Here is a 12,109-nt window from a genome sequence, read left to right as displayed (position 1 = left end):
AGCAAAATAACAAATTCAACAATATTTAAAACAGATTTTTTAAAGCAGAAAAACAACAATGGAAAATGTATCGACAGCGGAACATGGTCCACTTCACTGTCACAGGTTCGAGTCCCAAGAGAAAAATATCATCTGCTTGGTACATACGAAAAAACTCAGATGAATGTAAATTAATCACATTCTAGTATTTTAGGATAAAACATCTGACTTATTATTAAAGATTTTATTTGTTTATAGTGGCGTATGGTGTGATTCACCCTCTTTTCCACTTGATGGCGGTAATACGCCATTTCGTTGTTTACCCATAAACACAGAAGAAGAAAGAAGCTTTTTGAGAATAACTTCCGGGTGATGTAACTTCCGGCTGTTACAAGTCCGAGTCCCTAGCGCTCAGGGTTAGAGTGGATTATTTATTATTGTATTTAAAAACGTAATACAATTAAAAAAGCTTCGTGACTTCCGGGTTGTCTTCCCCGGTCTTTCCCGCTTCTCTGACGGAGTTTCTCCGGAGCTCGGAGCAGGTTGGTGCCTGAAACCACGTGACCTCTGCGCTGCGTCTCTTAGCTTAGCACAGGTTAGCGTGTAGCACGTATACTGCTTCATATAGATCCAGGTTTAATTAAAGATGTAAGTTTAGCTTAGCACATGTCAGCACTAGTTAGCACAGGTCAGAACTAGTTAGTGAAGGTTCGCATGTAGTTAGTTAGTATGTCACCATGTAGTTACACTAAGAATCTTCTCAACAGATCCACGTAATAAACAAACTCGTAATGAAGAAGAACTGAAGCTGTTCTTCGTCTCCTGGGAGGAGATGACGTCAGTAGCATGTATTGATGAAGAGGAGGAAAAGAGAAGCTCCACACATATATGTATTTACTCTTCAGGCCTCTAGCAGCAGACCTCAGACCTGCGTCTCGGACCTGTTGTAACGATCAGCTGTTAGTTAACGACAGTTACCACTGATCTGTTTCAGAAATGTCTTCGTTATGGAGCCTGAGGCCGTTTCTGACGTCACTGTTTCAAGGTACGTTTACTTTCCTTCATCTAGACTTTGTTGTGTTGAGCGATCTCAGGAATGTGTAACTCAAACTGAGGCTGGGACTGGAACCAGGTTCCCACGGACATGTGGTGCCTTCCAGAGGATGAAGCTCATTAACCATAATCCACACAGTCTTCTTGTTGCCAGTGAAAGTTTGAGGAGATCATATGACAGCTTCTCCGCCTCGGGCAGAGCGCACAGAGCCGGGCATCGAACCAGGGACACCTGACCGCTAAACCGCCAAACGGCAGATTCTCCTGGATTGATACAGACTCTATACAATGAGGTCGGGGGGGGGGTGAAGTCTGCAGATAATTGGAAGCGTCTCACCTGGACATTCAAACGTGCTCCTCCAGTTTGTCTGAAAGCAGCTTCAGTGCAGGATTACTCAAAACCTACTGGACGGAATATGTTTCATGTAGTGTTTCTCACAGAAGGAGATCAAACCGGTTTCAGTCGCTGCTGCTTGGTGTCCGGTGGAGCGACCGGTAGAGGGGGCCAACGTTAAGCGTTCACCTGCTCAGAGACCTCCGGCTACAGGAATGTGTTTCATGAATATTAATTAGCCATCAAACTCCATCTAATGTTTCATATTAAAATGTGTTCTCTCCTGCAGCCTCCCATCAGGCCTCTGCCTGGACGGGGCCCCTCCTCTCCAGGACGATGGCCACCCTCAACCAGATGCACCGGCAGGGGAAGCCCAAACCGCCTCCTAAAGCCGTCGGTGCCACGTTTGGCCGGCCCCAGCTGAAAGCGGTGATCCTGAAGACCATGATCCGAAAGCCCAAGAAGCCCAACTCCGCCAACAGGAAGTGCGCTCGGGTGCGTCTGTCCAATGGGAAGGAGGCAGTGGTGTTCATCCCCGGGGAGGGGCACAACCTACAGGAGCACAACGTGGTGCTGGTGCAGGGCGGGAGGACACAGGACCTGCCCGGGGTCAAACTCACCGTGGTCAGAGGCAAATATGACTGTGCCCACGTGGTGAAGAAGAAACAGTAGAGTGAGAGAGGGCAGCGTTCAGTCTCAGCTGTTTCATAAATGTTTGTGCTCTTTACTTTGCATCATCACGGTGACCTTGTCGAAGGTCAAGTCAGAAACCTGTGGACGCACAGAGACGGGATCTCGGTCGTGCTCGTCACAGGTGGAACCCGGCTGCAGAGTGTTACTCCTGTTCAGACAGAGCGTCGGTGCAGCACTGATACTGGATCATAATGACTATGACACATGCGAATAATTTGAAGATCAATATGACTCTTTGTCTCAACCTATATTCATGAAGTCATATTTGAGGAAGAATAATAAAGACGCCTCATGTCACACAAACCCAGATTTACCTGACACTGCTTGATTTCATTAATGCTGCGTGACATGTTTAAATCTCCAGTGAAACAGACGTCACATGTTTGATTTCTCATATTTACACGTGTCCGGTGAAACATGAGGAACTGTTTGTTTACAGCAGCTCATGGCTGAGATGTGCGTGAGCGCCCTCCTGTGGCCGAGTGGACGGTAAACGCCACACTGAGTCATGTAGACTGTTGTAAAGAACCTGATATTAAAACAAATATAAACTTATGTTGAGTTTATTAATGTTATGATAGCAGAGACTCTCCAGTGTATCGGAGGAATATGAACAGGTCACGTGATCAGTTCCAGGAGACTTCTAGATTCCTCCTCAGCAGATTCCTGCAGTTCTCGGTCCCGCCGGCCGCGGCAGCACCGAGCGGCTGCTGGACCAGGAGGGCCCCCTGGCGGTGGGTTGTGACATGACGTCACGTGACGAGCTGAACTTTAACTCACACATTTAACATCAAACACCACCGAAGAAGAAACCAGTCCAATCGGCACAGCGGCGGTGGAGCTAAGCTACAACAGCTAGATTACGCTAAGCTAACGCTAGGAGAAGCTAGGCTAACATCAGTATAACGCTAGGAGAAGCTAAGCTAACGCGAGCCGCAGGCCCGCCCCCCCCGCCAGCTCCTGGTGCTCACCCCGTCAGAAGGTGCTGGTTCTCGGTGCCTTGCTCGTTTCCTCTCGTCAGAAAACGACGGTAACGTTTCGTGTTCATTGTGTTTGTGTTGTGTAGGTTATTGATCTGCAGGCTAACTGTTAGCTTAGCATTACGCCTCCACAGTCAGTCATTACAGCTCGATGTGTTGACTCAACATTTTAAAGACCGTCTGACGATGTGTTTCATATCCGGTGATCCGCTTCTCCGTCGATTAACCGAGTCTGCATCGTGGAAACAGTTAAAACGCGTGTTTTCATTTCCAATTGTTTAAAAGTCTTTTTCTGTCCAAAGTTTGAATTTCACAACAGAGGATGAAACGAATCTTCTTCTTTTAAATTAATTAAACTTGTTATTAGTAATCAATTTCCCATGAAGCTGAATTAAAGCCAAGTTTGAGAGAAAATTACAAATTACATTGAAGAAGCGTATTTGTCACACTGAGTTGAAAGTGACAGCGTCTTCTCCAGAAGAGTTTTTATCAAGATTTAATCTCCTAATGTGTTAAACTGGCTTTGGACGCTCAAGCAGTCCACACACAACACAGACACACTACTATAAAAATGATTCAACGGATCAAGACGCAGAGACAAAACTTTCTTGATCACATGATCTAGTAACTGGTCAGACTGGGAGCCATCACTCACTCACTGGTTCTCCACCTTTCACCACCTGGAGCTCCTTAGAGATTAACCCCCCAGAAGCTGCTTCCAGACACTGGACTCCTTGGAGGCTCCCTTCCTTCCCTGGAGGACGTGCATGTCTGAACTAAGGCTCGGCGATAAGATGCCAAAGATAATTACAGTAAAATAACTTTTCCTCGATAGCAATAAACGACATGGTCGATTCAACGTTGATGGAACTCATTCCATCCATGTTTTGACAGACAACACGAACAGCCAATGAGGAGAGTAGCACTGCTCCGAACCGAGGAAAACTCGAGCGACAGCGGGACTGAAGAAGACACCACATGGACACTGGTGAACAGAAGGGTTCGAGGGCCCAGACGGTCGGCAGCTCGAATCCCAGCCCCAGCCGAAGAGTCTTTGGAAAGAGGTTGAACCTCGAAGGACTGCTCATAGCGGTTGATGCACTAAGTGGAAGTCGCTCTGGATTGAAGCTTCAGCTGAATGAGCTGCTTCCTCTAATTGAGTGAATTAAGGCTCAACTCGCTTTATTCCTGATGGTTTTTAGCCACAGTTGAAGTGTATAAAACCTCCTCCACAGCTTCTTCTTCTTCTTCTTCTTCTTCAGTGGCGCTGCAGGCAGCTCGTCATCCTTCCTGCTGCTGCCGCTCTGTTCTTCTGTGCTCTTTCTGACCTGCCGCTGCTCTAACATCTCTATAGTCTTCTGAAGCCACAGTGTTTGCTGAGTGTTTGTACCAGTCTACAGTCAGTTTGAACTTTTCTCTCATGGTCTCCAGCTCCTCCTCCCTCCGGCTCAGATGTTGGATTTCCTTCAGCTGCTCACCGTGCTGCGTACCCGTGTCGCCGGCGGCGGGTCAGCGGTCCGTCTCTGCTCCCTCGTGTCCCACATCAACACCTCGGGATGCGCTGGCTGTCACATGACCTGGTGCACTTCGGTTTCATCCCATGGTTCTCACCCATCATCCTCTTCTTCTTCTTCTTCTTCTTGTTTAATGGCGGGTGGCAGCTAAAGTTAAAGGTGAATTACTGCAACGAATTCTCTTCATTTCTTCTCAGTTCTCAGGATGTAAATAAACAGTCAAGGATTATAACCATGTCCTCAAACAAGAAGATAACCATGATGTCACAGAGACTATTTCAAAATATTTATTTAGTTTTTGGAACAGGAAGATGAACACAGTGGATGGCGGTAATGCACCGTGGCGTTGGTTGACACGCGACAATAAACCAGACAAAGAAGAAGAATGCAACGTTTTGGATGCACGCTGCCGTGAAACCTCAAAGAAGAAGAAGAACAAGAAGAAGAAGAAGAAGACGACACAGATTCGACCAAAAGACGCACATGTTAACTGACTCTCCATCAAATTACCAAAATGTGGGATTTGTCGTTTTTTTCTAATATCTGTTAATTTATATTTATTCCAAACCCTAACCCTATTTATGTCTTTGTTAGTAAATGATTTTTGTTTCAACTCTCAGCTTCTTCAATTAATGATTTTCAGATCCTAAATCCTGATTTCTTATCGTATTTCAGTTAATTCTAGAATTTTGTTCAACGTTCAACTTCCAGTAAATTTTAACTTTCCAAGTTTTGAGTTTCTGCTGTTCAACCTCTTTCCACGTCTCTGAAGTTTCCTTCATCTTCATCTTCCAACTGTTGATGTGTCATCTCAACTGTCTTCATGTGACCGGAGGCATCTTGTTCTCGTCTCGTCGGTCCGTCCCGTCCTTATGAACACGATATCTGAGGAACTCTTTAAGGGAACTTCTTCACATTTAGTACCATCGTTTATTTGGACTCAAAGATGAAATTATTACATTTTGCTGGTTGAAGATAAAGCTCATTGCAACCTCATGTTCTTGTGATATTTCAGAACACCTGTAGGGAATTTCATCTCATTTGGCAGAAACACTCAGAGACAACCCACAAACACATTATCTGTAGAACATCTCTAGAGTAACCTATCAATTTTGGCCCCAATGTTAATGTAAGCTGCTTTTCCACATGAACCAAACTCTGCAGATACCTGAGGAGGTGCATGTGTGAACATTCAGTCCGAGTGAGAGGCTCTGCATTATCTGCAGTCTTTCTCTACCTGGCCCCGAGTAGAAGGTCAGGAGAACACAGCAGGGGGTCCTGCGCTGGGGATAAAGCAGTTCCATGCACAAAGAAGATGAAGATTTCCAGAGAGTTTGTGGAGATAAGAGCTGAATCAGGCCCATTGTCTGGAAACTGTCTGGAAACATCTTGTAGAGTTAGTGTTGGTCCTGTGAAGCAGCAGCAGCAGGTTGTCGGGTCGGACTCGAACATGTGGGAACATTGGGGCGAGGAGCGCACAGTGTAACACTGAAGCTTCAACCTCAGCATCCAGTGCGTCCTCGACTGAGTGAAACTCTGGAAAACATCCAAACAACAGTTTAAGGCCAAAATAAATCTGCTTTCCCCTTCTGGTATCTACTTTCTAGGTTTTTCCTGAGCAGCTCTCAGACACACCCTCTAGTCTTCCTCCAGATGAACGGGAAGAAGCCTCACACAAGTCTAATGTGTAATAATCGATCTGATCAGGAAGTGACTGACGTCTCCTTGTGTCTTCTCCAGAGGTGTCCAGAGTCGTCCAGCTCGAGCAGAGGATGAGGAGATGAATGGAGTGACTTTTGAAGCAGAACAAACAGGAGAGGACTTTCAAGGTCAGAGACTCCTCCTTCCACCTTCATCTAAACATGTCTATTAGCAGCCACACATGTGGCAGCTGTTTGTGTTCGAGTCTTCCTATGAGACGTGTCTCGTGCTGTGGGACAGGAGGACATCCTGTTTGAATCAGACATGTCTGTGGTGACTGAGGTGTAGAACCTGGAGGCACAGAGTGGATCCTCCCCCCTCATAATAATAATTACACTGGTATTCGATTCGGCCCCATTAATCTAAATGAGTCGAGCTCTGAATCTGTGTGGAGGCAGCTTGAGATGTTCATGTCAGTGTTTCCTACAGGAGGAGCGACGGCTCCAGACAGAGCCGCTGTGAGCCGAGGCAGCGGTCGCTCTAGATACCGGCACCGCTGCACAGTATGCAGCCGGGAGTTCTCTCGCCCGTCCCGCCTGGCGGACCACATGGCCGCGCACTCAGGAGACAAACCCCACAGCTGCTCCGTGTGCGGGAAGCGCTTCAGCAAGAAGATCAACGTGACGGTGCATCAGCGCGTCCACACCGGAGAGAAGCCGTACTCCTGTCCCGTCTGCGGGGTCCGCTACGCCCAGCTGGGCTGCCTGCGGCGGCACCGGCTCGGACACGCCGCCGAGAAGCCCCACCAGTGCTCGGTGTGCGGGCGAGGCTTCGTTCAGCGGCGGCATCTCGTACAACACGAGCGGATGCACACAGGCGAGAGGCCGTTCTCCTGTCCGCTGTGTCCCAAGCGCTTTGCCTCTCGGACCGGGCTCAGCGGCCACCAGAAAACCCACAAAGAGGAGAACCTGCGCTCCTGCTCGTTCTGTGAGAAGGTCTTCTCCACGCCGTCGTCCTTCAGGGATCATGTGAGGCTCCACACGGGACAGAAACCCCACCCCTGCTCGCTGTGCCACAAGAGCTTCAACCGGCCGGGGCTGCTGAGGAAACACCTGCAGAAACACGCTGAGGAAGAAGATGTGCTCCAAGCTGCCAAGAGGGTGAGTCGGGCTTTAATGAACTGAATGTTTGTGACAGAACCAGAACCCTCAACGACCTCAGAGCCAAGTTCAACGACACGGTGGAGTGGAGGAGTGGTTCCTATCTGAAAAGTTGACCGGGGTCGAGAGCAGTTTTCACTTTCAAGGGTTATTGGTTCTTTTCGTTTTGGTAATTGCTCTAATCTTCTAGTTAACGTTATCACAACATACAGATATTTGAATACAGCGTACCTGAGGTGGCAGAGGCAGGGTCACATGTGCTAGGACTGCAGATAATGAAATGACTGATTTATATATATTGAAGATATAAGATGTCCCATGAGGGAGAGAAATGTTACTGAGGTCTGACATTTTACAGTTAAACCTTAAAATCATTGTAAAAACACGAATACAACTATAAACACAGATACTGGTATATCTATTAAAGTCCTGTAGATCTGCTGGTATTTGTTTTGGCTCAACCAGTAAATCATTCCGGTCTTATTCCATCTGTGTGGTCACACATTGTCTCAAACCTCAGGGGGAAACTTCTCATAGCTGCCTCCTGTGCCACAAGAGATTCTCCACTGCCGAGAAGCTGCTGCTGCACCAGCAGCTCCACCAGAGGGCGCTGCACTTCAGCTGCGACACCTGTGGCCGAGGTTTCACCAGAGCGTCCCGGCTGAGCGAGCACGTCAGGTCTCATACCGGAGAAAAACCCTTTCAGTGCGCAGTCTGCAAGAAGAGATTCTCCGTGCAGAGGGTGTTCAGGAAGCACCAGGAGATCCACAGCAAAGAGGGACGTGCCGCCACAGCCCCTGATGAGGGGCCGCCTGAGGAGGGGCCGCCTGAGGAAGGGCCGCCTGAGGAGGGGCCCCCTGCTCGAGGAGACCACCAGGTGAGCGTCAGTGTGTTCTGGTCTGAGCTGATTCCTCTGTCTGTCTGTGGAAGGTAAATCCATCCATTCATCTCATCCTCACTTAGTCGGGGGGGGGGGCAGTGTGTCTTGGCGACAATACTCACACAATCACTTCCTGTTTGGCAATTTCTCTTCAAAGTAAAGCACATCATTCATTTAGTCGCTGCATTACGGAGCTTTTTATTTTGATAAGTTGTGAACTTGGGTCTGAAGATTGTCGGCTGTTTATAAAAGACTTTGAAATAGTGGACATGTGACGTATGAAACCCTAACACACGTCTGTCTTCCTGTCCAGATGGACGCCGTGCACACGCCTCACTGCTGCTCAGCTTGTGGAAAGACGTTCCCCACGGCCGGCCGCCTGAGAGCGCACGTGAAGATCCACGCCTCCGACAGACCTCACTGCTGCAGCATCTGCTCCAAGAGCTTCCTGCGGCCCTGCCTGCTCCGCAAGCACATGAGGATCCACGTCAGAGACGGACTCATCGCCCCCCCCGCCGACAAGGTGCGCCACCCACAGAGGTTTGAGACGATGCACTGGTGTCACACATACAAGTCTCAAGATAACACAAGTCTCAAGATAACACAAGTCTCAAGATAACACAAGTCTCAAGATAACACAAGTCTCAAGATAACACAAGTCTCAAGATAACACAAGTCTCAAGATAACACAAGTCCGTCTTTCAAAACAAAGACATATCTAGAACCATGAAATGAATCGGACCTGTGGGTTCACTTGATGTTTGCAGAAGAACAACCAAGAACCAAAGGGTGTAGATGAATGTGAGGTAGATGAATGTGAGGTTGTGTCTGTTTCAGGAGTTCTGGTCCAACATGCAAACTGTGGAGGAGGAGGAGGAGAAAAGAGGGATGAAGATGGAGGACGAAGAAGAAGACGCTCTGGACGACCAGATAAGAAATGTACAGTTTCACATGGATGGTTTTTATTCTGTTGCTCGGTTCTTGTTTCACACGTCAAGCAGCACCTGTGTGTGTGTGTGTGTGTGTGTGTGTGTGTGTGTGTGTGTGTGTGTGTGTGTGTGTGTGTGTGTGTGTGTGTGTGTGTGTGTGTGTGTGTGTGTGTGTGTGTGTGTGTGTGTGTGTGTGTGTGTGTGTGTGTGTGTGTGTGTGTGAGAGAGGACTTTTTTCACTAAGCATCATTTGGAATCTCACCTCAGACGTCTGTGCAGTTCACTGCTCTGGGATCAGTGCACGTGAGACTCCGCTGTGCACGTGAGAGATATCAACAGGGGTCAACATGAGATCCGTTTGTTTTGATCCTCCAGGACTCAGGAGAGCGTTCAGCCAGCGCCGAGTCCTTCACCTGGACCTCCAGCCGGCTGCCAGGTCACCACGAGAACCCTGACCGCTCGGCGTTGAGGAAGGACGGGGACGGCCATGAGGACGGGGACGGACATGAGGACGGGGACGGACATGAGGACGGGGACGTCAGTGGTTTGATAAACTCTGATGGAGAGGAAGAGGAGTGGAGGCCGCCCCTCACAGGTTCGTCACTGGGACTCAACTCTCACGTCACATGACACAGTTTCTTTATTCACCTTTTTGAACTTGAATCTCATTCACTCTCCTCGCCTCCTACCCGACCTTCCTTCCCTCGCCTCCTCTCTCCTCAGTTCAGAATCTCATTTTAATCTCGTCTTGTTTTATTTTCACCTTCACATCTGAAGGATCCCGAGCTGTGACCCTGAGGCTCAGTTTGTTGGTTCAGATCATCTGAGCCTCACGGGTCAGTTTGGTTCCTTCACATTGAGGAAGTGACTCAAGCAGAACGAGTTCAGATTCTCTTCAGGTTCAAACAAGACGTTTGGACAATTCTTAATATTATTATTATTTGGACCAGTTTCAAGCTGGAAGTTGAAGAAATAGAAAATTAGCACATTTTCATTCAACTTTAACTGAAACTAAAACCTTGTGTGGTTCTTCTTTCCCAGACTCAGCGAGCGGCTCAGAGACGCCGGCGGGGGGGAAAGGGAGGCACTGCTGCCCCGTGTGCCGCCGCGACTGCTTCAAAGCCTCGGCGCTGCAGAAGCACCTGAGGATTCACTCCGGCGAGCGCCCGTTCCAGTGCCCCACCTGCAGGAAGAGCTTCACGCAGCAGGTCCACATGACGGAGCACCTGAGGATTCACACCGGAGAGAAGCCCTACACCTGCACCGACTGCGGCAAGAGCTTCACCTTCTCCAGCGCTCTGCGCCGGCACCAGCGGCTGCACACTGACGCCCGGCCGTACCGGTGCTCCGTCTGCCAGAAGACCTTCAAACAGCAGTGCTCGCTCAAGACCCACCTGCTGACCCACTCCGGAGTCCGGTACCAGTGTCCGCTCTGCAGCAGGAGCTTCAGCCGCGCCCTGGAGCTCACCTACCACGTGGACATGCACTCGGACGCACAGCCCTACTTCTGTGACATCTGCAAGAAGAACCTGAGCGGAGCCAGGATCTACCGCAAACACATGAAGAAGCACGAGTCACAGACGTCACCACAGACGTCACCACAGACGTCACCACGGACGTCACCACAGACGCCACCACAGACGTCACCACAGACGTCACCACAGACGTCACCACAGACCTCACCACGGACCTCACCACAGACCTCACCACAGACCTCACCAGGAGAAGGTGCAAAGGAGGCGCTCGGAGCCCCTGAGACTCTTTAAAGGACGGATCTGGTGTTTTCCCGGTTGGTGCCGGTTCCTCCTGAAACCTGAGAACCGTTTGTTTCTGAAATACTGAAGTCTTATTTTTCAAGGTGCTGGTTTGAAGCAAACACAAAGTTGAGCTGGAGCTGATGTGAGGCGTCGGTTTGGAACTTGAGGGGAATGAACTCTGCTGTGAACCTGGACCAGTCCTGCAAATACACTGGTTTTACATTTCTGTTACTGGTAAATAAACCAGAGACAGATCGTTCTTCAGTGACCTTTAAATGTGTCGGTAGCTTTTCTTTTGCCGTCATGCTAAGCTAGGCTAACGTTATCCTGACTCATCGATCTGCAGCTGGAATCTGTTTCTATTCTCCCTCTCTGAACTGCTCTCCTCTGATTGGTCGATACAGTCTTTTCTACTGCATTGCTTGTTTTTCCCACAGACTGTAAATAAAGATGGACGTCATGAGAACTCCTAGAAGTGACACTAGGACATCTCCATCGCCCCCTGGTGTCCGGCTGCAGTACAGGTCATGGACCCTCCTCCTCCATGTTAGCAGATGGGACATGGACCAAACAGAAAAGTAGACGTTAAATAAATGTTTGTAAAGATGTTTCTGTTGTTTCAGCTCGTTCTTATCTCACTGATGTTTGTTCAATGGTTTCTGATCAGTTTGGATTTAATCAGTTATTTGATATAAAGACTGACGGAGACGTCATGATTGACAGCTGAGACTGAATCCTGATTGGCTGAGAGTGTGTATGGGCGGGACCTGAATACCACCGCTGCACAGACTCTGACTGCAAACAACGTCATCACCACTAGGTGGCAGAGTTTGTCTGTTCTACGGGGACGGACGCTAGAAACACGTGAAGCGTCCGCGCAGCGACAGATTCACGATATTCTAGAAACCAGCGAAACTATTGTGTTTTTAATATGTTCAATAAAGTGACAGAGACACAGAACATGGAACAGCAGCTGGAGGAAATGATGAGGTTCAGCTGTGTGGTGTCATGGTGTCAAATGATGGAGGAAGGAGACAGCGAGCTGCTCCACCTCTTCTCCTACTTCTGGGGTGGGGGGTGGGGGGGGGGCAAAGCGAAGGCCCGGCATATAAAGTTACAGGTGTTATTTTAGAGTCAGTTATAAATAATGTACAATTTTAAGATTATAGTGATGGGATGAGCAGTAAAT

The 12,109-nt window shown here is 48.7% G+C and overlaps 2 protein-coding genes across 4 annotated transcripts; both read left to right on the top strand.

Annotated features, from left to right (window-relative positions):
- Positions 1–341: 341 nt before the first annotated feature.
- Positions 342–2,136, top strand: mrps12 (mitochondrial ribosomal protein S12). Of its 2 annotated transcripts, none has more exons than XM_062400253.1 (3): positions 342–521; positions 974–1,024; positions 1,656–2,136. In XM_062400253.1, the coding sequence occupies exons 2-3, from the start codon at positions 976–978 to the stop codon at positions 2,036–2,038; spliced, it is 432 nt and encodes a 143-aa protein (XP_062256237.1). In that variant the 5' UTR covers positions 342–521; positions 974–975; the 3' UTR covers positions 2,039–2,136. The 2 variants fall into 2 exon arrangements, with proteins under 2 accessions (XP_062256237.1, XP_062256239.1); XM_062400255.1 differs by lacking the exon at positions 342–521 and adding an exon at positions 551–574.
- A 552-nt stretch (positions 2,137–2,688) lies between these two features.
- Positions 2,689–11,528, top strand: LOC133965608 (zinc finger protein 271-like). 2 transcript variants are annotated; one of them, XM_062400251.1, is made up of 9 exons: positions 2,689–3,089; positions 4,471–4,712; positions 6,294–6,382; positions 6,684–7,354; positions 7,875–8,231; positions 8,548–8,757; positions 9,072–9,173; positions 9,539–9,758; positions 10,205–11,528. In XM_062400251.1, exons 3-9 carry the CDS (start codon positions 6,334–6,336, stop codon positions 10,927–10,929), a joined length of 2,334 nt encoding a protein of 777 aa, XP_062256235.1. In that variant the 5' UTR covers positions 2,689–3,089; positions 4,471–4,712; positions 6,294–6,333; the 3' UTR covers positions 10,930–11,528. The 2 variants fall into 2 exon arrangements, with proteins under 2 accessions (XP_062256235.1, XP_062256236.1); XM_062400252.1 differs by lacking the exon at positions 4,471–4,712.
- Positions 11,529–12,109: the final 581 nt, after the last annotated feature.

Source organism: Platichthys flesus, chromosome 11 (genome assembly GCF_949316205.1).
Source record: "Platichthys flesus chromosome 11, fPlaFle2.1, whole genome shotgun sequence".
NCBI lineage: Eukaryota > Metazoa > Chordata > Actinopteri > Pleuronectiformes > Pleuronectidae > Platichthys > Platichthys flesus.
The sequence above is the reverse complement of the archived record's forward strand: the minus strand, read 5'-3'. Positions and strand labels throughout refer to the sequence as shown.

Bases quoted from the DNA above. Each gene is read 5' to 3' on its own strand.
- LOC133965608 (XM_062400252.1), top strand. From the start codon at position 6,334: ATGAATGGAGTGACTTTTGAAGCAGAACAAACAGGAGAGGACTTTCAA. The intron at 8,232-8,547 runs GTGAGCGTCAGT...CTTCCTGTCCAG, and splicing joins CTGCTCGAGGAGACCACCAG to ATGGACGCCGTGCACACGCC. The intron at 9,759-10,204 runs GTTCGTCACTGG...CTTCTTTCCCAG, and splicing joins GTGGAGGCCGCCCCTCACAG to ACTCAGCGAGCGGCTCAGAG.
- mrps12 (XM_062400253.1), top strand. From the start codon at position 976: ATGTCTTCGTTATGGAGCCTGAGGCCGTTTCTGACGTCACTGTTTCAA. The intron at 1,025-1,655 runs GTACGTTTACTT...TCTCTCCTGCAG, and splicing joins TCTGACGTCACTGTTTCAAG to CCTCCCATCAGGCCTCTGCC.